This window comes from Giraffa tippelskirchi, chromosome 3, assembly GCF_054371585.1.
Source record: "Giraffa tippelskirchi isolate mGirTip1 chromosome 3, T2T-mGirTip1v1.2.pri, whole genome shotgun sequence".
NCBI classification, from domain to species: domain Eukaryota; kingdom Metazoa; phylum Chordata; class Mammalia; order Artiodactyla; family Giraffidae; genus Giraffa; species Giraffa tippelskirchi.
In genome coordinates this window covers 7719618-7742897 of record NC_137277.1, presented here as the reverse complement: position 1 = coordinate 7742897, position 23280 = coordinate 7719618, and the positions used below count along the sequence as shown (strand labels likewise).

General features: G+C 57.0%; 2 protein-coding genes, 1 long non-coding RNA gene and 1 other non-coding gene across 12 annotated transcripts in view; 3 read left to right on the top strand and 1 right to left on the bottom strand.

The window, feature by feature from the left end:
- Positions 1 to 11283, top strand: part of RNF157 (ring finger protein 157) — a 74728-nt gene extending 63445 nt beyond the window's left edge. For all 9 annotated transcript variants that reach the window (XM_081575458.1, XM_081575455.1, XM_081575457.1 and 6 more), the window contains 2 exons: positions 2119 to 2229; positions 8288 to 11283. In XM_081575458.1, coding sequence (XP_081431584.1) covers positions 2119 to 2229; positions 8288 to 8409 — 233 coding nt within the window. In that variant the 3' untranslated portion in view covers positions 8410 to 11283. The remainder of the gene's footprint in view (positions 1 to 2118; positions 2230 to 8287) is intronic.
- LOC145540621 (uncharacterized) lies at positions 625 to 12342 on the bottom strand. Its single transcript, XR_014078427.1, has 8 exons — positions 12168 to 12342; positions 11834 to 11938; positions 11288 to 11741; positions 11037 to 11185; positions 6096 to 6234; positions 5175 to 5283; positions 2879 to 3051; positions 625 to 1289 (listed from the first exon to the last, which is right to left on the bottom strand). It is a non-coding gene; the product is annotated as an uncharacterized LOC145540621 (long non-coding RNA).
- Positions 5184 to 5255, top strand: TRNAE-UUC (transfer RNA glutamic acid (anticodon UUC)). Its single transcript has one exon. It is a non-coding gene; the product is annotated as a tRNA-Glu (tRNA).
- A 137-nt stretch (positions 12343 to 12479) lies between the features above and the next one.
- FOXJ1 (forkhead box J1) lies at positions 12480 to 17292 on the top strand. The gene is made up of 3 exons (XM_081575463.1): positions 12480 to 12623; positions 13178 to 13843; positions 15512 to 17292. Exons 2-3 carry the CDS (start codon positions 13346 to 13348, stop codon positions 16277 to 16279), a joined length of 1266 nt encoding a protein of 421 aa, XP_081431589.1. The 5' UTR covers positions 12480 to 12623; positions 13178 to 13345; the 3' UTR covers positions 16280 to 17292.
- Positions 17293 to 23280: the final 5988 nt, after the last annotated feature.

Here is a 23280-nt window from a genome sequence, read left to right as displayed (position 1 = left end):
ATCTACGTGGAGTAGATTCTGAAGCTTCTCGGGCAGCCCCCTTCACCTTCCTTCCTGCTTCGGCTTCTCAGCTGAGTCTCATGGAGCTGGTCAGGCAGCCCTGGAGCTGAGCTGGAGCAGGAGCGGAGGGCAGTTTCCCTCGTTCGGTGGGAAGGACTGCAGGCAGTAGGTCTGGTTTTGCTTTAGTGAAGAAAAGGGCTGTTGTTGCAGTAGCAGAGGGGCCTTAGCAGCACAGTGAAGAGGCCTTAGGGGCACAGTGAGGGCTGGGGGAGAGACGGCGGCAGCTCGGGGCAGGCTAGTGTTCTGTAAGCTATTGGGGCGACTCTCTTTACTGTCATTTAGGCCTCAATTATATCCGGGTTTTTTTTCTCAGTTGGAGTAGTTGGTTTACAATGGTGTGTTAGTTTCTGCTATATGGCAAAATGAATCCATTATATATATACAAGTGTAATAGATATACACTATATAATATATGTACAATATATAATATTGTTAGTATTATGTATAATATTTTATTATATCATACATACATATAGATACAAGCACTCTTTTTTAGATTCTTTTCCCACCCAGGTCATTACCCAGTACTGAGTAGAGGTCCCTGTCCCATACAGTAGGCCCTTATTGGTTAGCTATTTTACATATAATAGTGTGTATTTGTCAATCCCAATCTCGCAGTTTAGCCCCTCCCCTTTTCCTCCCTCCCAACCATAAGTTTGCTTTCTACATCTGCGACTATATTTCTGTTTTGTAAATAAGGTCAATTGTATCTTGGGGGGAAGAATTTTGTTTCTAGTAAGCCTAGAGAGGCCCTACAGGCAGAGCAGGGACGCAGGATCGGGCGGGGCGGGGCGGGGCGGGGCTGGGACTCCCACCCGGGAGGGGAGGACCCGGCGGCCCAGGAACCGGTGTCTCTTCCCTCTGCGGCTCCGAGGCGCCTCCGCGGAAGGGCGACCTCCAAAGCAGACCTGGATCCCAGCCTGGACGCAGGTGTCACGCTAGTCGCTTCTGCTTTGGCGCTGGCCGTTGCGAGGGGCGGGTGGCCGCGCACGCACACTGGACCGCTCCCACCCGGCCGAGGAGCCGGGGACGGGGGCGTGGCGGCCCAGGCTGGCCTCCGCGCCGGCCGAGCGGGGTTTGGGCGCTGCAGCTGATGTCTTGAGGGCTCGAGTTCCCCATTGTGATTGTCGCTCCCGCAGAATATCAGCTTCTGGAAAGCGCAGGGCAGCAAGTGGTTTCCGCCTGACATTCCAGAACCCAGCACGGTAGCTGGGTGTTTGTTCCTCTCCCTTCCACCAAGAAAAAAAAGAGGGGAGAGTCTTGAAAAAAATAACATCTAAAACTGCCCCCATCTTACATGACTGTAGCTTTCTGGTCAGTCCCTTAGAACAGGGGTCCCCAACTTCCAGCATCTAATGCCTGATGATCTGAGGTGCAGCTGATGTAATAATAATAGAAATAAAATGCAGGGTAAATGTAATGAGCTTGAATCATCCTGAAACCATCCCCCACTACCCGAGGGTATGTGGAAAAACTGTCTTCCAGGAAACCGGTCCCTGTTGCTGAAAAGGTTGGGGACTGCTGCCTTTAAACATACTCAGAATAACAAATTAAGCCTCATTAGAAAATAAATTGTAATTTTGTGAACTAAGTGATTATTTGATTTGATGGGCAAAATTATGGAACGGAAGAGCTTTAACTGCTGTTCTGTGGATTAGTCATTTCGCAGAGCCTTGTGGTCTTAAACACACCCCATACAAACCCACAGTCACGGGCCAGAGGCGGAGTCCCTTCCCTGGTGGCTCCCCCAGCTTTTCCCAGCCTGACTTAGCCCTGCCCTGGGCCCCGGCCCACATCCTGCAGCCTCTCCAGGGTCTGACTTCCCAGGAACAAAGGCTGGAAAGGGGCCTGTTAAAGACACAGCGGGACAGCAGCAGAACACAGACAGTTTGATTCCTTTTTTGTCCACTCTTTACCCACTTAATTACTGTCTTTTTTTTTTTTAACATATGATATGATTTTTTTTTTGTCTCCATCCTTAAGATTTTTATTTTAAGGACAGCAAAGCAGAGAAAAAACACAGCCAGCCCCTCTCTAACTGCCTTAACTCCGTTACAGGCCAGAGGACATGCGCATTTCTAGGTATGGAGTGTGACAATAACAATGACTTTGACATCGCCAGCGTGAAAGCACTGGACAATAAGCTGTGCTCTGAGGTCTGCTTACCCGGTGAGTGGCAGTCTGCTGAACATGAACTTGGTGGGAGACGCTCCCTCCCCTGCTCGCTCGCACCCCTGCTCTCACCCTGGGACACCCACCTCCTGCCCTGGAGTTTCTGCAAGAAGGCATGGGCTTTGCTAAGATGCTGGAAGCCAGTTGCTGAAAGGAGAGTCCTTGAGCAAAGAGAGACCCCTGCTCTGAGCGAGACTGGGCAGGAAGAACAGGGCCAAAAATCCCTCCCAGTCCTTGCCGCCTCCATCACAATCTTACAGATCCCACGGCAGGGGGCCACGTTTTGCTTCCATCAGCAGCATTGGAGGCAGACACCACCTCTGCGAGAAAGTCTTAGAGAGCGCTGAGCCCTTGGGAAGGGAACTTGCACCTCCCCAGAGGTGCGTGGATCGTTAGGATCAGAGAGGAATTTGAGACTCAGCGTTTTTATAGATGAGCGAGTGGCTCTGTGACCCGAGGAGGCCTGGGTGACCACCAGTTGCCTTGTGCTCACTGGATGTGGATCCCAGAGGAGAGACCAGGGGTGGAGGGTGCCTCCTCTCCCTGGAGCCTTAACTCCAAATTCGATCAGGGCCATCAGGGTGCCCCTGACGTGTTCCCATGAAGCTAAACTGAATCTGGGATACATTCTCACGGAGAAGCCCACCTGTCGGTCACACTCCAGGCACTGAGGTCCCTCTGCTCTGTGCTCACCAAGGGCTCCACCAGCAGGCCTCTAAAGCCACATCTTGCCCAGTGAACTAGGTCGAAATTGCCTCTCCTGGGTTCACGGCAGAGATTGCCTTCACGTTGCGTGGTTCTGTAATCTTTTAAAGTGCCCTGAAATGAAGACTTCCTTTGCTTCAGGACAGCCATGTCTTTGTCATGGGTCCAGTGCTTTACCTGCTCGGCGACGTGGCTAAGGGGCTGGAGGGACAGCCTCCTGTGTTTGCCACTCTCCATCAGCCTGCGGAAGACCTGGGTCCTCACCCCTCTGGCCCTGCGCAGGCTTGCGGCAGGGGAAGCCGTAATTCCCAGAGACGCCTCCCAAGGGCCCTCCGGTCCCTCCCCACTTAGCGCTGACCCTGCCAAGTCTGTGCTGGGAGCAGCTGGGGCCCAGGGTCCACTTCATTCCTGCCTTCCCACTCCTTACCTGGCTTCTGTCTGTCCATGTGTTTCTCATGTCTTTTTGCCAAATTTCTAAGTCTGTCTGTCTGGTTTGTTTATTTTGAAACTCATTTATGTTATCCAGACTCTGTGAAAGTTCATGTTCACTCGTGCCTGACCCCGAGCTTGCTGGGTGTGCGCACACCTGAGGGGCTCTTGCTGAGGCTTCCTGTTCCTACCTGGCAAGGGCCTGTATTCCACATGCTGGGATTTTTCCAAGAAAAAAAATATTTGTGAGACTAGATGAATCCCTGTTCCGCAAAAGTGTGGATGCGTCCGGGGCAAAGGTTACAGGAAGAATTTGTTTTGGTCACTAGTCGGGGAAGATGACCAGGGTTTCCCTGGTGGCTTAGATGGTAAGGAATCTGCCCGCAATGCAGGAGACCCAGGTTCGATCCCTGGATCGGGAAGATCCCCCGGAGAAGGGCATGGCTTACCCACTCCAGTATTGTTGCCTGGAGAATCCCATGGACAGAGAAGCCTGGCAAGTCCATGGGGTAACAAACAATCAAACACGACTGAGTGATTTAACACTTTCACTTTGGGGAAGATGACATCTCTGCCCTCACTCTGCCCTGTGTCTGTAGCAGCTGTGCCCACTGGACTAAGAGAGAAATCTAGGTTCCTGCTTCCCCCCGGGGGCTCCCCTTTCCACCCTCATTTTTTGGCAGAGGGAGCTGCGAGAATTGTTTCAGCCAACCTTGCCGGTAGAAACCGATCCCGTTCTGTCTGCTTCTTCCTCTCCCTAACTCCCTCTGGCCAACCTGCTGGTGGATATTTATTCCACTCTGGGCTTGCGGGAGGGGAGTGAGACCTGGGATTCCTTATGGTGATCTCAGGAGCCAGCCATTCTCAGATTAAACCGAGTTCACCGTTCAGGCCAGACATGAAAGCAGATGACTGGGGCGGCTGCTGGGGAGAGGGCCCAGGCATAAGTGCTCGAGGGGGTCCCTACGTAGCCTCACCCAGAGGTCTCAAAGGCTCTTATGGGAGAGGGCAAGTGCATCTACTCTCTTGGTAAATGTTTCTCCAGTTCCACTGTTAGCATCACACTGGTAGCAAAGTGCTGGGGAACTCTCTGGAAGCATCTGTCGGGTTAATGACAGAAGTACCCACTTTGGTAGGTCCCATGGAATAGACAGACTTCGTCACACTCAGCTGGAAGTTCTGAGTTCCATCCTATGACTGAGGTACTGCAGGCTGGCTTGGCCCCCCAGGACAGCTTCTCGGGCACTTGGTCTCCCTCTCTACAAGGATGTCAGTCTCCTCACGGAGGGCCCACGAGGAGCAGAGCCCGGGGAATATCCCATGGTCCACCGCCCCCAGCCCACATGTGCTCTGCCGGGATCCCCAGCTGGTGGCGAGGACCACTCGTCCCCATCCTCCCCACTCTCATCACCCCTGTGGGAGTGATGCTGAGAGAGCACCTGTGTCAGTCCAGCCCCTCTTTCTCTAAGAAGCTTCTGGATTTTCTTGGACCCGAAGACTAAGGAGGGGGAGGATGGTATATTCTGAGGTTGTTCTGAAAGATTCTCAAAGGGAGGAAGCCTGAGCTGAGAGGAGTAGGTTGTGAGCAGATGAGAATTGCGTGCTAGGTAGATGTAGTTAAAAGGAATATGATGGCCTATCACACAGGTGGCAGGATAGTAGTCAGGGGACCGGTGACAGTTCTGTGAAAACACTCTGGGGAGTGATGGGGAGAAGCAAAGATAATTTGGGTTAGTGGAAATACAAATGGTTTTAAATGACTGCATTGTACAGGAGTGGGCATCGCCAAGGAAATGTAAAATACTTACGGAGAGAATTCCCTGGTGGTCCAGTAGTTTGGACTTGGTGCTTTCACTGCCATGGCCCAGGTTCGATCCCTGGTTAGGGAATTAAGATCCCCCAAACCGTGCAGCATGGCTAGAAAAAAATAAAACCTAAAAGTACTTATGGAGACCTGAAATAACCCAAGACTAAGACACTACTAGGAAGGGTTACACTTCCCAGATACTAAGGAAAAATGGAAATTAACATTCTCTTTTCCTGGAGAGACTCTACAGGATAGTCGGAGCTGTTACAGCCCTCATATTTAATTAGTGGCTGGGCAGAGACAGGAAGATGGCTCAGACAGTAAGGGATCTGCCTACAATGCGGGAGACGGGAGTTCGGTCCCTGGGTCGGGAAGATCCCCCGGAGAAGGAAATGGCTACCCACTTCAGTATTCTTGCCCGGAGAATTCTATGGACAGAGGAGCCTGGTGGGCTACAGTTCATGGGGTCGCAAAGAGTTGGACATGACTGAGTGACTAACACTTTCAGAGACTGGAAGGGGTGTGCAGAAGCACCCTGGATGTGCTTCCCAAATCTGCCTCTAGAGGTCTCTCCACTCTCCCATTTCTGAGTCCCCAGGATGGACTTGAACGAGAAGCACCTTTCTCTACCCCTGCTGAAAGATCCTGAAACTCCAGGCTCCCTTTTCTGACTGAGGGCTGGACAGAGTGGCTTACCTGCTGCACCCAGGCTTGCCCTCTGAACAAGAGGAGCCGAGCAGCAGCGGGGTTTGGCCATGGGTCCAGCAGGGGCCCTTTTTAGAAGAAAGGGTACTGTCACGAAGCCCAGGAGCACAGAGGCTTCAGGTCTGAGCCTTGAGGTGGTTTCAGAAGGAGCCATGTGTGCGCCCTGGCTCAGGAACTGGACTGGTGACGTTGGTAACAAGGACCCAGGCATTCAGACCTGGCAGCCGGTGGTGGTAGCCATGCAGCGGCGGCGTTTTGACTTTGTACATGCGTGTGTCTCTGTGTGTCTTCTCTCTCGTTTACCATTTGCTTTTGGTCTTTCCCACCGAACAGCCGCCGTTTCGGAGTCCTGCCCCCTAAACATTGAGGAATAGGTATGAGTTCTACCAAATTATTTACTTGAACAAACATCTCAGTCTCTCTGGGGGTTCTTAACTTACAAGGGCTATCTGGCTTACTCGTCATGCCATCGTCACACTTAGAGGGCCGTTCTTAGAGGGTGCCAGACCGCAGTGCCCCCAGGGAATAGGGACCCCCACATTCTGTCTGGCTGCGAGAGATGCCTAAGTTTTCTGTCCCACGGACTCCTCTGCCCCGGGGTCCACCTCTGCAGGCTAGTATCAGAGGTTTAGGATGGATGATCGCACCAGGACATTTATGGGAAATACTCAGTTTATACCTACTTAATCCTAGTGTTTCTGCCATTAAAGCGTTTTGTGTCTTGGGCTGGCCTAACCGAAGGCTGACCCCAGACCCTCATGAGTGGCCTCCTCCCAGGAGAATATACTGAACCTCCAGCCTCCAGTCTAGGGTCACCAGCTCTGTCCCCGGAATGAGCCCTCTGCTGGGCCAGCTGTGGCTCTTGGCTCCGCCCAGGAGAAGGTCACAGCATGATGGAGGAATTCAAGGATTCAGCAATTTTCACGACATGAGGAGGAGGGCAGTGGTGCAGGCCGTGGGGGAGCAGGTCGGCACACACTGGACCCTGTTCGGCTGGGGGCCGTGTGGGACAGGCTGGGAGAGGTTGCTCAGAGGTTCTCAGGCCCCGGAGGTTGACGGCTTTCCCCAACCCCAGGGGGTGGGGCTTCCTCCTCTCCCCGGGAAGGAGTTTCTCGCTGCACTGGAGGGAATGAATGGATGGAGCCAGTCTGTGGGCTGGAGGACTGCTGGGGGGAGATGAACCTGAACAAGGCTGGGTGCGGGGCTGGTTGTTGAGCACGTTTAAGAGTCAGGCGCCCTGCTCAGCACTCTGCCGTGTCACCTCACTTACCTCTCCCAGCAACTCTGGGGGCTAAGTACTCATTTCCATCTGATGGACGGGAAAACCGGGACTCCGAGTACAATGACCTGCCCAGGGTCACACTGTCAGTATGTTACAAGTTGGGGGCGTACCCGGTTTTCTGACTTACAGATTTAGACATGACTAGAGAGTGAACAGCACTTGCTTGGTGCCTCAGTGGTAAAGAATCCTTCCTGCCAAGCGGGAGACCTGGGTTCAATGATCCCTGGATCAGAAAGATCCCCTGGAGAAGGAAATGGCAACCCATCCCAGTATTCTTGCCTGAGAATTCCATGGACAGAGGAGCCTGGCAGGCTACAGTGCATGGGGGGTCGCAACGACTCAGACATGATTTAGCAACTAAACAGCAGCAGAGGGTGAACAAGCCAGAGGTCGTGATTGGATAGAGAGCACAAAGGAGAGAGAAGCTCCAGTCCAGGGGTGTGGGCGTTTCCAGCATGGGCAGCCGGTGCTTCTCATGCAGGAGCCACGGACTAGGGACAGGATGATGAGTTTAGGGGATGGTGCCCGTGGGACCCCACCGCTCTGGGGCTCACATCTCCTGGGGTTGATGGCACCAGCTGGTAGCAAACCTCAGTGGGCTGTTTGGGTGCAGAAAGAGAGGGACGGCTGTTGTGCTGTCCTCCCCCATGCCATTTGGTCCCTGGCACCCTCTGGGCAGCCAAGCACTTCCTGCTCCACCCTGGTCCCCAGAGCAAACACCAACTCTGGGCCCCAATTAACACATTCTTCTCCCTCCCATCCACTTCCTCCTGCCTCAGGAAAATCTCAGCTAGACCCAGTTTCTTTTCCTTGTCTGCGGTAATGCTGAAGCAAACTTGAAGACCAAATAAAGACACAAATGTGGGTCCTAGGACAAGGTCCCACAAAACAGGGACCATCCCATGTGTCCCTCCACTTGGGCCCCAGTGTCCATGACTATCCTTGGCCCAGTGGGCACCACTGCTCCTGATTTCTGACGTGCTGTGGTTGGCACACTGTGGGAGTTCCAAGTAATGGGCAGCCTGCCAGCTTTCGTGCCGAACTCCCAGGCTGCCCTGCCCTGCTGGGGACACCATCTGGACCGATCCAGAGGTCCAGCTCGAATAACCTTGCTTTTCACTTCTCAGGTGCCTGGCAGGCCGATGACAACGTGGTGAGTCGTCGGAACACGCAGCGCCGGCGCTTGTCCTCCGGAAGTCTGGAGGACCCCGAGGACAGGCCCTGCATGTGGGGGCCTCTGGCCGTCTGAGAACCCCCAGCCTGTGTACCAGGGCCCTCCTCCCGTCCTCGCATCCCTTCCTGGCCTCACTGCACTGCTGACCTGCTGGGCATCCTCAGCAGGATACGTGGAGACTCTTTAGACCCACGTGGAAGCTGGATGCTTGAGGGCACCTGCTCCTTCTCCCAGCCTTCTTCCGCAGTCGTGATCCTTCCCCTCTCAGAAGGGACCAGAAGCCTCCTTGCTCCTTGAGGGCTAAAGCCACGGGATGAACTGCAGCTCCTGAGACCCTCTGCAGAGACTTTTTGAAAACGTATCCACCGAATCTTGACCTTCAGGTGGAGCTGAGGCCCATGGACTGGTGGTTTCTCGTGCATCTTTTTTCTCCTTAGGCAGGTAGACCAAGAGGACTTGGAGTTTGTGTGACTTCATTACAAACACCCATTTTCTGGTCTCTGGGACGACATGACCAGTCTGAAACCTCCAGTTCAGGATGGGGGTTGGGGAGTGACTCCTGTGAAAAGGGAAAGCCATATCGCACTAGAAGTGGAGTTCCCCCTCAAAAAGCATTAGGAGCTCCTTTCTCGAGGACAGGAAACAGTGGCAACCACTGGGAGGTTGGTTGGGAAAACAGTTCTTGCTTCTTTCTGGTGGCAGAGGCAGTGCCTCATGTGTCTGTCTGCTTAGGAAGGAGGCTAAATCTTGCTTGAATCTGAGAATCCCTTAGTTACATGGCTCCCTTCTGGAGGGTTATTTATGATCAGGTGCACTCAAGAAGGCCTGGGACTCCATCCTAAGGTGACACCGCAAAAACAGTTTGACCCTTTCTATGTGCCAAGCACATGTTAGGAGCTGTCGCGTGGTATCACGTTCCATCAAGTGGCCTTCTTATCCCCACTGTAGCCATCTCCACCCCCTTTTCTTAAATAGTTGAAGAAACAGGTTGAGAGAGGGGGTGGACCAGTGATTCTCAATTGGTGCCCAGGAACCCCAAAGGAAGTTGGGGAAAGGGCTGAGCTGGGGCCAGGGGTAGTCCAGGGGGCTCCCCTCCCCACCCGTTGTCCTCCCCTGCCTCCCCCCTAGATCTGCTGAGCCTGATGGGGAGGGGGAGGTACTACCTTCCATGGGCTCGTTAGAGATTTAGAAGTATTGTTCAAATCATGTGTCCACCCCACCCCACCCCAGTCCCATATAGGACATATAACTTGACACCCTGAAACAGCAAGGCCAGACCGTAAGCTGTTGGCTGTTCCTGTCTCAACACTGGTGTTATCAGTGGATTCCTCCCAGCTCTCAGAGAGATATGTGGTCTGCCGACTTTTGGAAGAGGTCGTTGTTTAGTGGAGACTGAGACTGGGAAGCAAAGCTGGATCCAACAGTTTGTGAGGCGGAGATGTGATTGACAGAGCCCTAGGATATGTCCACCACAATGACCTGAATTAATAGTTGGTATTGTGACCCTTGAAGAGCTTTTCCGGTCCTTCCCAAGGCCTTGAAGCGAGCCCAATGCCCGGGGGACCTTTTGAACCTTCTGTGTAGTTTCTTTGCGCTGCCAGGCGGGTGGTGACCCGCACACTGCTTGGTGGCTGTGGTTCACATCCTGCTGTAGGGGGTGGGGAAGCCTGTCGTCCCAACAGACACTACACAAGCCAGGCCTGAATCTCTGCTTCTGTCTTGTTTCCTGCGTCCACCTTCTCTGAAATCCTGCAGCGGACTCTGCCGTTTCAGACCCCACTCATGTCCTCTCTCTCCCCGAAACATTCGTATGGCCCCTATCATATTTAAGATTTGAGCAATAACCCCACTTCCTGATTTCCCTGAAGTTTGAGCCCCAGAAACATTAGGGAATGGGGAGCTCCCTGAGCCTGGGGTGGTGGCATTCAGACCCACCTGCTCTCCCGGCAGGTAGTATTCACAGCGTGCTGTTACTTGAGATGAAGGAGAGGCAGGTAAACAGTAGCCACAGCGGCCAGGAACCCTAAGAGGAAGCCATTGTCTTCGCTCCTTCTGGAGGGTCTGCCTTCTCCCAGGAAGAGACTTAGAGAGATTTCTCAAGGCCTTGGCTCCATAACCAAGACTGACCTGCGTGAGAAATGGCCCTTCATGCCTGTTTCTCAGACAGTTCCTGCCCTCTCCCCAAGCCCCTCACCTCTCTGCTCTCATTTAGCTCTTTGGCAAGTAGAACTTTCTCTGGTGGTCCAGTGGTTAAGACTCTGCACTTCCACTGCAGGGGGTATAGGTTCGATCCTTGGTCTGGGAACTAAGACCCTGCATGCCCATGGCCCAACCAAAGTGGTGGGGTGGGGAAGATTCCTAGAAATATCCCATTCAGAGGGGCTGGTCTTCAGCCTGGTCAGGGAACAGGGCAGATGCCCCAGCCATCATCTGGAGACCATCATGTTGTAAGCAGGTGACCCAGAGAACCTGTGACAGGGCCTGGCTTCTCCCACGGAGGCACAGACTCCCCTGAATTCGGGGTTCCTTCCTGCCATGCTCAGGTCTGAACTCACCTGTAAGCTCACTTCTGAGTGGTCCCGTGACCTTGGCCTCCTCACGGAGCCCTTTTTCCTCCCCTTACCCAGTCCCAGTCCCCTAGAGGTCATGCCCACGCTGGGGCGTTGCCTGAGCACAGATCCACACACTGGAAGCCATCTCACCTGGGAAGAGTTCGTGTCCTGTCCACCTGGTCTCGGCATGCTGGTTTCTCACTTTGCTTTAGGATCTGCACTCCTAGTATGTGGGAGTCCGTGTGTCCTGTTGTGCCATCTGTGTACCCCTCACTCCCCAGAGTACACTTGTGGGCACACTACAGTGGGGACGTCAAGGATGCAACATTTATGGATTGCTGCATGATTCTTAAAAATGAATAAAACTGTTGACAAGGGAAGGAGAGCCGTTAACTGCGCACCTGGCTTATTTGTGAAAGTTTGTGTCTCACTTTCTCTAGCACTCTTATTATTTTTCAAGACAAGCTGGATGTGAAGAAGTGAACAGGACAAGGGGTAGGGAAAGACATGCTTATGGGTGGGAGTTGACCCACTGTCCCCTGGCCTGGGCACAGCTCCTGTACAAAGGCGTGATAACAAGCCCTCCCCCCAACCCTCACCACCACCACCACCCCACCCCACCCCCCTGCCCTTAAACCGGAGAACTTCCAACTGCAGCTTCTCAATAATTGAAGAGCAGCAAAGCTGGTGACTGGAGGGAGGCTGGGAGAAGGGAGGACGAAGGACTACAGTCCGCTGTTAGTCCTCATCACTTAAAGGTTGATGAAATTAACGGAGCAAATGATCCTGGTAGGGGAATTTGGCAAGGTCATGGCTTTTCTGGGTACCACGCACTGGCTCAGCTTCCTCGGCTATCTGGAAGGGAAGGAGAGGCACTCCCGAAGAAGCTTCTGGGATGTCCACTTCTGGGAAACTTGCTGAGGATGGGGCTGGGAGGGAGCGCTTACCAGGAAGCATGGATTACCCTACCCACCATGGGGGTGTCTGCGGACCTAAGCGGCAGGTGGCATCGGAGAGTCAGTCAGACCTGCCTGCGGGCACCACTCGACAATCTGGAGGGAGATCAGGACAGGCCGCAGAAACGTGCGGAAGTTTCACTCACAACCCAGAGAGGAAAGGAAACCCCCAAGCACGCGGTCCCCGAGTCTAAGCCGCTCCCAGCGTTGGCCTCCGCGCCCCAGGCTGCGTCCCAGGAGCCGTCTACACCTTGGAGCAGCCCAGACGGGAAGCGGGGGGGGCCGGGGTAGGGCGGGAGTGAGGTTCCCGCAGCGGACGGCTCACCCGGGGCCCCCGGGGCCTCGGCTGGAGCGCCGAACCGCGCGCCTCTCAGAACCCTGCGCGGGGCCCTTGCGCGGGAATGTTTGGAGCCGGGACCCGGTGGCGGGTAGGGGGCTGCGTGGCGCGGGAGAAGGCGGCAGGAGGAGGGAGTTCGAAGAGAGTTACCGCCAGAGAGAGTGTTAAGAACCCGCGGTCCCCTTGGAGACACACTGACCAATGGCAGAAGCGGAAGCTGTTTATAGGGGCGGAGCGTCGCCATGGCAGCAGGAGAAGCCTTCGGAGCTGCTACTTAATGCTGGTCCCCCGGCCTCTGGCGTTCAGAGAGGCGCCGTCGGGCGTGGGGGCGACAAGGACTGCTGGCTGGGCCCTCGAGCTGGGGGTGAGGTGTCAGAGAGCCGCAGGGGGTGGGAGGAACTTCTTCTAGAACATTCCTTTGGCCTGTGCTGCGCTCTGAGCCAGGTAAGGGACGGGGTGGTCTGCCGGCCACGGAAAGGGAGGTCGTCGGTAGCAGCCCGCTCTCCCATCCTTCCCCGACGAAAGTGGCGGGCCCGGGGGACTGACATCAGAGAAGTTTGAGGGACACTCACTTCCCGGGCCCCTATAACTCTCTATCCTGTTTCCTTCCTTCCTTCCCCTTGCTCCCTCATCCTAATAGCCCTTTTCAAAGATACTGCCCTCCTGGGCTCCCTCCCCCCGTTTCCATTAGTTGTGGAGGGAGGCGAGGGGGGTTGATTTCCCACTCTTGGGGAGAAGAGAATGCCCTCGGATGTCCCTTACACTCTTCCCTCACTTGGCTAATTAAGTCTCCTCTACAACATCAAAGAGGAAAAGAGCCAGGCGGACCCTGCGGAGGTTGGACCCCTGGGCACAGCTTCTGTTTGCCACACCAAGGCAGTAAAAGATCCTCCCCAAGGCTGCGGGGACGATTTTAGAGGAGCCCCCCCCACACCTTGCGCACATTCTCTCGTCGGGGGTGGGGGAAGAGGGCTCAGTTCCCGCTGTGGTCCCCGCAGGCCTCTCATTCAATTCGGAGGAAGCGACCCCTGGGTCGCGGGATGGAAGTGCTCTTCCGAGAGGCTGTGTAACTCGAGCCGCGGGCGTCAGCAGGCCAGAGAGCTCGGCCGGCCACCCTTGGCTCGGCTCGTGGATGTTGACCGCCCCCTCGGAGAGTCCCCGCAGATATGGCGGAGAGCTGGCTACGCCTCTCGGGAGCAGGGGCGGCGGAGGAGCCCGGGCCGGAGGGCGGCCTGGAGGAGCCCGACGCTCTGGATGACAGCCTGACCAGCCTGCAGTGGCTGCAGGAATTCTCTATTCTCAACGCCAAGGCTCCCGCCCTGCCCTCGGGGGGCACCGACCCCCACGGCTACCACCAGGTGCCAGGCTTGGCCGCGCCGGGGTCTCCCCTGGCGGCTGACCCCGCCTGCCTGGGGCAGCCACACACGCCCGGAAAGCCCACGTCGTCGTGCACTTCGCGGAGCGCGCCCCCTGGGCTGCAGGCCCCGCCTCCCGACGACGTGGACTACGCCACCAACCCGCACGTGAAGCCGCCCTACTCGTACGCCACGCTCATCTGCATGGCCATGCAGGCCAGCAAGGCCACCAAGATCACCCTGTCGGCCATCTACAAGTGGATCACGGACAACTTCTGCTACTTCCGCCACGCTGATCCCACCTGGCAGGTAGGGGAGGCCCTCCAGCCCGGCCCACGCTCTCACGGGCTGGACTCGCATCCCGGATCCGGATCCACAGGCGCCGTCAAGCCAGGGCCCGAGGGAGGAAGGCCATCGAGGAAGGACCTCTAGGGAGCCCAGTGCTTGGAACTGCCCCCACTCTGACTTCAGAGAGGAAGGAGGGCAGATGTTCAGAGGGCTTTCGGGGTGTTGAATTTGAGGTTCAAGTGGAAAGAACTTGTCACTCATCCAGCAGGCCCAGTCCAAAGACCAGGGCTGAACTATGTGTGGACGCTGGCCCCCTAGAGGGAGGTTGATGGACTGAGGGACACATTTTTGTCCCAAGTCCTAGAATTCCTAGACACGACCCTGCTCCAGGCCAGTTTGTCAGGGCCAGACTGGAATCGGAAACAGGCTTTACATCCTGCCTGGTTTCAGTTAGCTGGAGGCGGACGGGGAGGGGAGAGGGGCTGTGCTCTGGGGTTTGAAGGCCAGCTGTGTCCCCATGGAAGGGCTGTGGGGCCTTCCTAAAGCTGTTGTCCCAGCCCCCACCCCAAACCCTCCCATTTTCTGCCACCACTCCTCCACCCCACCCTTCTCATCAACCTCCCTGGGGGGACAATTACCTGAGCCAGGTGCTTTCCACAGGGGCTGTGCCTCCCACACTGCTCATGTTCCAAGTCTCCAGAACCTGGCACAGAGCAGCCAAGGGGCCCAGGCCACCATGTAAACATCACAGTCTTGCCAGGGGGCACTACCCACCTTCCAGCCCCACCGTCCAAGCCCCAGACCCTTGTTCCCCAGCGTGGTTAGGACTGTGCACCCAGGCACGAACAAAGCAGCATAGTGATTGGAGTCTGGGCACACCTTGCCCTGAGCATCTTTGACCATCAGCATCTTTGATCATCTGCCTCTTGGAGACAGAACCAAGATGCGCAGATCACTCCCTGTGGCACAGACCACAGGATCGCAGTTCCAAGCTGTTCCACATTTGCTTGGGCTCTGACCCGGGGGGCAGTACCATTTGTAACCTTGGTGAGAAAGCAGAGACCCCCTGCCACCCTATCCCAAGTCTGAGAGGCCCCAGGAATGAGCACTATGCTCTTGGCCCTCTTGGCCTGGTAATAATCAACCGAGGCCTCAGAGCCTGGAGTGGGAGGAGGGGTGTGTTGGGGGTGGGGGTGGGGGTGAGGGCCCAGGCCAGCAGCCGGCTCTACAAACAAGGAAAATCATCAGATTCCACCCCCCCACACACACATACGCACACTCACACCCACTCACTCACTTCACAAACAGAGAAGGCCAGCCAGGCCCAGGCAGAGAGAGTTGGCCGTCCAGGCCCTGGGGGAGCCGAGGCCTTTAGCCAGAGGCTGCAAGCGGCAGGGGAGGGGAGGGAGGGCAGGACAGGGTGGCACTGAGAGCCATCCTGCGGCTCAGGGCTCGGATGACTGAGCAGGCAGATATCCTGGCAACAGGGAACAAAAGCCCCCGACAGCACTCCCGGTGCCTCGTGGCTGGTGTCCCAGAGCTCCTGGTCGGAGCAGCGCCTCTGCCGCCCTCCATCCCTCCCAGCGGCCCCCATCAGAGAGAAGCTGGTGGGGGGGACTGGCACTGGGTGCCCCCCATCCCCGACCCTGCCCACTCACCCATCCTCCTCTCCTCTCTCCTTGTGTCCAGAATTCCATCCGCCACAACTTGTCCCTGAACAAGTGCTTCATCAAGGTGCCTCGGGAGAAGGACGAGCCCGGCAAGGGGGGCTTCTGGCGCATCGACCCCCAGTACGCGGAGCGGCTGCTGAGCGGGGCCTTCAAGAAGCGGCGGCTGCCCCCGGTCCACATCCACCCAGCCTTCACCCGCCAGGCCACGCGGGAGCCCAGCGCCGCCCCGTGGGCCGGGCCACTGACCGTGAACACCGAGGCCCAACAGCTGCTGCGGGAGTTCGAGGAGGCCACTGGGGAGGCGGGCTGGGGCGCGGGTGAGGGCAGGCTCGGGCATAAGCGCAAACAGCCGCTGCCCAAGCGGGTGGCCAAGGTCCCTCGGCCCCCCAGCACCCTGCTGCTCACCCAGGAGGAGCAGGTCGAGCTGGAACCCCTCAAGGGCAACTTTGACTGGGAGGCCATCTTCGACGCCGGCACTCTGGGCGGGGAGCTGGGCTCGCTGGAGGCCCTGGAGCTGAGCCCGCCGCTGAGCCCTGCCTCGCACGGGGACGTGGACCTCACCATCCACGGCCGCCACATCGACTGCCCAGCCACCTGGGGGGCTTCAGTGGAGCAGGCTGCGGACAGCCTGGACTTCGACGAGACCTTCCTGGCCACGTCCTTCCTGCAGCACCCTTGGGACGAGAGCAGCAGTAGCTGCCTCCCCCCGGAGCCCCTCTTTGAGGCCGGAGATGCCACCCTGGCCACCGACCTGCACGACTGGGCCAGCGTGGGTGCCTTCTTGTAAGAAACCAGGCCCTGCCCCTCCCCCTCCGGACAGTGCCCACGTGTGGGCCCAGACTGCCCCCCAGTGCAGGCCTATGAACACCCTACTGCCCAGGCAGGGGCTGGGCCAGGTCTCCCAAGGCTGACCCTATGAGGACACAGGGCCCCCAGCCCAGGCCGTCCTCAGATTCCAGCCCAGGAGGCTGAGAACTGGGACCTAGGACCAGAATTGCTGCCTCCCCTCCCCAACCCCCCATACACACAGTGTTTCATTGATTCACTTCTTCCCGGCCCCAGGGACACACTCGGGCCCCTGCACTTTGAGAGCTGCAGCTTGGAGGGTCCCTGACCAAGCTGGAAGCCACAGTACAGGGTCCGCCCCAGAGCATCTTAGCTTCAAGACTTCTCTCTCTCCAGCTCTCCTCCCCAGGTCTCTATCCAAAGAAAGTTCCCAGGTACAACAAATGCTAATTAGGTGACTGCAAATTAACCCCCTAGAGGCCTCTCCCGGCAGAGCTTCCCTGGGGCTGGGGCCGGCAGTACATGGGGCGGAGCTGAGGAAGGGGGGCAGAGAGAGGAGACTGAACCGAGGTCAGGGTGCCGGGTAGAGCCAGGAGATTTTCTAAGGCCTCTGGGGCCTTCTGGCCCCATCCCTAGAGGTATAAGTCCCTAATCTTTGAGCCCAACTTGAGGCTGAGAACAGCGGCGAGCTGGGTTTCTGGGGGGTTGGGGACAGGAGCAGCCAAGCTGCAGAGGGAAGGGGGGACAGAAAGACTAATGTAGTAAGTGTAGCTAGCTATAGCTGAGGCTTAACCGGGAGGGACGCGGTGCTTGCTAGAACCACTGGGACCAGGAAGCGGGGATCGCCCCGCGCCCCCTGCCTGTGCTTGTGCAGGGGAGTGCCTTGCTCCACCCTGAGCCCCTTGGGCTGTGTCCCACATCCACCCTCCTGCCCCATGGGGCAACTTAACTTTTTCATGAAAAGTTATTTACAGTAAAACATTTTTAAAAATAAAGCTTTTAAACATTTTAAAATGGACCTGCTTGCAAATTTGTTTGGGGGAAAGTGGGGGCCAGTTTTTGGGGGGCTTCACTGCCAAGGGGGAATGGCTGGGAGGAATATGGGGAGGACACCAAAGGCCTGCAGAGTACCAGCTGATGCCCTCCCCATGACCTCTGTGTTCCCAGAGACAAGGACTGAGAGGCAGCCCTGAGGGGAGGGGGGCTCCCCTGCAGCCAGGCCTTAGCACCTCTATCTGTGCAGTGGGGAGACAGCACCTATAGTTCCCAGGGGGCGGGCAGCAAAGGAGGCGAAGCCCCCTCCCTGGCCCTGGGGACACAAAAAGGCCCAGCTTGCCTGGGGCTTGGTTCACGTCCCCCAACTCCCCCACCACGAGGGCCTGCCCGGGCTCGCCTGCGGTCCTCGCCTGGGCCTGTCTCCAGCTCCTCCCTTCCTCAGTCCCTTTCTGGAGGGACAGGGTGTGAGGTCAGAGGGCCCCAGCCCCAGGGCCCTTACTTCCCACCCTGGGGTGCAATCACCCCACCTGGCACCTTCCCTCCAATGCAGACTCAGGGTGAGGAAGGCCACCAGGGAAGATGGAAGACAGGGTACCTAGACCCTACTCTCCCACGGTCAGGTTCCAGCCTGTGGGGAACCAACCTACCAGAGTTCGATGGGGAAACTGAGGCACAGGAAATGGGTGACACTCAGGCACCTTTCAACGCCCTCGCCCCAGCTTTGCCTGGAACCCATCACTCCTGACCCCCACCTACCCCTGCCAGCACGCCCCCATGGTGCACGGCCCCTTCCCCAGCACGCGTGAGCACACACACACATACACACACACACACAGGCACAAACGAGGGCACTGTCCCACACAATCCTGCCCAGCCTCCATGGACCCCTTTCTCCCAATGCCCCTTTCTTTCCCTGCACTCGAGGCTGGCTCCTGGCCAACCTGGCATTCCCTGGTTAACTTGCTGCTTTCACTTGCTAATTATTCCAAATATTTCAGAAGGGCGCGCACACTGCAAGGCCAGCGGGCTGGGGCCTTACTGAGCTCGGGAGCCAGCCCACTCTCTTCCCACAGCTCGCTGAGGAGGCTGCCCCGTCCTCCTCCTTGAGACTCCCCTGCCCCCCCAGCGGCTCCCTCCCTCTCCCCACCACTCACTCACCCACCCACCAGCCTTCCTCCCCACGTTCCCCAGCACTGGGGGAACACGGGGGCTTCAGGCTCTCCACTGGTCCCCAGGATCAGCCTCCAGCCCCCGCCAAAGGGGGTACACCCTGGATTGACAGAGGGGGCCTGTCACTGTCCCCCCTCCTCACCCTCTGCCTGGGCCCATGCTGGGGGAAGAGGGACAAGGTCAGGGCGTAGGTGAGGAAAGGCTGAAGAAGCCTCTGGCTGCCAGGAAGAACCACCAGGAGCTGAAAACCCCTGTGCCTGGGACTAGTGTCTCTGCCGGGGACAGGGTGGGGGGTCAGGTAACCGTACTTCTAAGGATCCAAAGACACTTTCTAGGAGCAGCCAAAGCTGAGAGGGGGGCTGTGAAGTCGGCCAAACACAGAGCTTCGTATGTGGTGTGGGGAGGAGTGAGTGAAGGGTGGGAAGCATGAGTATCAGATTCTGTCCCTCCTATTCATTCCTGCCCTGACCCTTGGCTGGGTAGCTTTTTAAAAAAGATGTTCAGGGACTTCCCTGATGGTCCAGCGGCTATGACTCTGTGCTCCCAAAGCAGGGGGCCTAGATTCGATCCCTGGTCAGGGAAGTAGATCCCACATGCCACAGGTAGACCAGGTGCAGTCAAATAAATAAAAATATTTTTTAAATTAAAAAAACAAAAATGACGTTCGTTTACTTCAGATTTATTTGTAGGTTCAGTGTAATCCCCATCAAAATATATTTTGCACCACTGACTAAGTTGCAGACAGGATGCTCCATTAGTACTAAATACTTTAGTGTGTATTTCCTTAGAACAAGCACACGCTTTCATGATAACCTAGTACCATCGTCACAATCAGGAAATTGACATTGACTTGGTAATCACATCTTGCTGGCCCGGTAATGCTCCTCTCCATTCCAGCATCTAAATCCATGACCCCACGTCGCAATGAGTTGTCCTTTCTCTTTTGAGCTGTGTGGCTTTGAGCCCATGACCCAAGCTCTCTGAGCAGGTTTCTCATTTCCTTTGATGTCTACTTTGTTTTCGGTTGTGCTGGGTCTTCATTGTTTCATGGGCTTTCTCTGGTTGTGGAGAGCAGGGGCTACTCTCTAGCTGTGGTATACAGGCTTCTCCTTATAGTAGCTTCTCTTGTTGTGGACCACGGGCTCTAGGCACGCGGGCTTCAGTAGTTGCAGCTCCCGGGCTCTAGAGCACAGGCTCAATTGTCGTGGCACACGGGTTTAACTGCTCTTCGGCAGGTGGATTCCTCCTGAATCAGGCATCAAACCCATGTCTCCTGCCTTGGCAGGCGGATTCTGTACCACTGAGCCACCAGAGAAGCCCTGATCTCGACTTTAGAGGTAAGAGGGCCCTGAGCCACTTCATTCTCAGGTATTAGGGACAGTCCTTTCTCAAAGCAAGAGGCCACCCTTCTGTCTCCTAACTTGCCACCTTTTCCCCATCCTCCCTTCCCCATGGACCCCCCAGCCAGGAAAGTGATGAAGGGGGAAAGGGCAGGAGCTCAGGCTTTGGGGGTCCTCCACCTCTGTCCAGAGCACATCCCGTTTCACAGGACCAGCCACTCCTGGCTCCCGTGACTCTCAGGATGTCTGGAAGGGCCCCCCCCGGGATGGGGTCCCATGCTGTCCTGGAGCAAATGGGTCAGGCCTCCTGCAGAGCTGGGCCCAGGGCAAGACACACTCTCCTGCCCATCACGCCTCCCCCACCCAGGTGTTCTGGGCACCAAGACCTGCAGAAGGAAGAGTGAGTGGAGGGTGGGAAGGGAGGCCTGGGAGGGCCGGTGGGTGCAGGTGGTCAGGAGTCAGGCGAGCTTCCGTCCCCATCCGGGGCTGAGGCCCAAAGGTAAACAGGTGTATTTGGACTCCCGGCAGGGGACAGGGGGCTGGCCCCATGGGGCAGGCCTGGGCCTGTCAGAGGTGGGGGTGTGGAGAGAAGCCTGCTTTAACAATGGGTGGCAGAGTGGCCCCGGGTCCTGCTGACACATTCTTGTGTGGTGAAGAGGAAAACACAGGTGACAAGGGAGGGGAGGCACCAGCACCGGGGAGGGGACTTTGGGAGGCCATTCAGGCGGGGCCCTGCACAGGCCAGTGTGAGCCAAGGAGGTGCCTGGAAGCCCCGGGGGTCATCTTCCTCGGGGGGGGGGCCCTGTGTCCAGCCCACTCCGAGGCTCCCAGGTGGGGACAGGTCAGAGGCATCGTGACTGGCTTGCTGGAGCCTGAACTTTCCCTGTGTCACGGGCGGGCAGGGACTAGCTGGAGGGTACTGTCCCCTAGAAGCCAACCGGACTGTACAGCAGGGCAGGGGGCGGTAGGGTACACATTCACCAAGCCAGGAGGCTGGGCTGCAGGTCTGGCTGCCCCCTACTCCGGCCCCCAGACGCCACTCTGAGGGCAGGACGGTGGGGTCTGAGACCCAGACCCTCTTTCCCCTGGAAGGAAGCAGCTCGCTGAGCTCCCAGGAATGCAAGCGCTCCAGGAAGTGGGGAAGCCTGGCACCTTGCCGGTGGCCCACACCGCCCCACGGCCCGAGGCCCTTTGAAGCCGCAGTGGATTGCCGGCAGCGCTCTCAGTGCTGCTGTTTGCCCAGGGAATTAAGTTGAGGCTGAGAGGATGCCAATCTTTCTCCACCCCTCACCCAGCCACCCACCAGCTCTGTCAGTGGCTCTTCCCCTGCCCCCACCAAGCCCTTTCCCCAAACCTAGGGGCACCCCATTCCCTCCAACTTGCCTAAAGTGAACTGTGGACAGAGGGTCAAGGGATGGGGCAGGGTGGCATACAGACCCCGCCTCTGAGAGTTTTCATTCTCAGGAGCCCATGGGTCTGCAGACCCCTGCGGGCTGATAATCTGAAGCATTCCTATATCTGCAGCATCAAGGACAGGCCCCAGCTTCCGAAGTACTGAAGGAATGAATGAACGAATGAAGGAGCCAGCTGAGCAGATCTACAAAAGGTACAAAAACAGCCAAGTCGCTTCAACAAAATATGACCGCAGACAGTAAACATTAACGGGTTCACGGTCACTGGGCCCAGGGTGCTGCCTGAGGCTCCCAGCGGTGCAGAGTGTTCTGTCCTGGGGGTCCTTTGAGGAAAGCCCCATGCTGCCCTTTGCTGATCCTGTGGGTCTGGGTGGGGTAATAAAAGAGGGAGGGGGCCCTGATGCCAGCTGAAGCTGAGTGGGATGTGTGGCAGGTGTGAGCCAGGTGAGGAGGGAGGGGGAGGGGATACCGGATGAGGGACTAAAGGGAAGGGATGGAGGTGGGAGAGGCCTGGCCTTTCTCATTCTCATCTGCTCCTTCAGTGCCCAGCTCCCTTGGGGCTGAGGCCCTGGGAATAAGGACCACAGAGGCCCAAAGGCAGGGCTGGCGCAGTGGAACCGCATTCAAGCCCCCTCTCTCCCATCTTTTATTACGCCTCCCAAATCCACAGGATCAGCAAATGGCCTTTGACCTGTCTGCATCTGGCTACAAGGTCACCAGGTCAGAGGGGTGCCCAGCTCATCTGTCCCTGCTGGCCCCACCTCAAGGTGCACCAGGATGGGCCACTGAGCTTGACAGCCAAGGAGTCCAGCTACCCAGAGTCTAAGCTCAGGCTGGGAGCTCTGTGAGGGGCCTGAGAGTCCCCTGTGCCTGCTGTGTGGCTAAAGATTAAGCCTGGCCTGGCAGAGACTGCCTGGGAGGCTGGGCCTGCGCTGACACTGTGCCACAGGGCTGGGCGCGCTTGGGCCCGCCAGTTCAAGGCCAGTTTTGAAGAGAGGCGTGGGGCGGGAGAACCTCACAGAGGGCCAGGACTCAACTCCCAACCACATTCCCCGGGCCTGCCTCGGCTCCCTACTTCACCTGTGGGTTCTGTTGGGAGGGGGACACTGAAGGTCTCCCAAGCAAACAGGAAGAAAATCACCAACTAGGCCTACACCCTGGACCCCACCCAAACGGTCAGCTCATAGGCTCTGCTATCCTTGGGCTCAGAAAGCTCTTCTCTGAAGGACAAGTCACCTCCCAGACTCTCCACGTAGATGACCCATGGTGACCTCCAAAGGGACTTGGGAAGAGACAGGTATGAGTGGAGAGTTATGAGAGACAGGTATGAGTGGAGGCCACAATCAAAGATGTGGTTACACTATGAAAATGAACCCCACTCCCATCCCCACCGGGAAAACTGGAGGATGGTTGGAAGGAGTGGAGAGTGACAGACACTGTGCAATTCCCAGGCCGTGGATACCCATGCGAATTAGGAAATGAAGCAGAGCCATTTGGGAGAGGGGAGAGGTGACCCTGGCATTAGCCCTGTCCTGGGGAGGTCACCCCAAGTCCTTCAGTGGAGAGAGCAGAGTCTGCCGGTTAACCAGTATGGTGCTCCAGATCGGAAGGAGATAGAGCCAAGACTAAGATGCAGTCCCCCGGGACCTCATGAAGGTAAAAGCTGTAGCCCAGGTACATGGACTCTTCCAGAAGCGGGATCAAAGAGGAGAGCAGAGGGTGAGGACCAAGCCTGGAGAAGGGCCACCCTTGGGGCAGGAGGGAGCCTCTTACCTCACCCCTCCCCCTCCCTCCCGGCCCCCTAGACACACCTACACAGACACTCCCGTTCCTGGAGGCGGGCGGCCCACGGAGCCCGCAGTGAGAGTCAACAGGTCAGAGTGGGCTGGGAAGGAAGCCAGCTTTTGCCCAGGAGGGCTCCTGGCCTCCCACAGGGCATCTCATTAGCACCATGGGAGTAGAGGCCGGAGTCTGAGAGCAGGCAGCAAACGCCAGAGCTCAGAACAGGGCGGAAGGGAGGAGAGGGTCAGCTGCAGTGAACACAGGCGCAAGGGAAGCTGTTTTAAGATGAGGTGACCTGCGTG

What these genes read in the sequence shown, in the direction of transcription:
- FOXJ1 (XM_081575463.1), top strand. Translation starts at nt 13,346, where the DNA reads ATGGCGGAGAGCTGGCTACGCCTCTCGGGAGCAGGGGCGGCGGAGGAG. An exon ending in ACGCTGATCCCACCTGGCAG is followed by an intron (nt 13,844 to 15,511) that starts GTAGGGGAGGCC and finishes CCTTGTGTCCAG; the next exon opens with AATTCCATCCGCCACAACTT.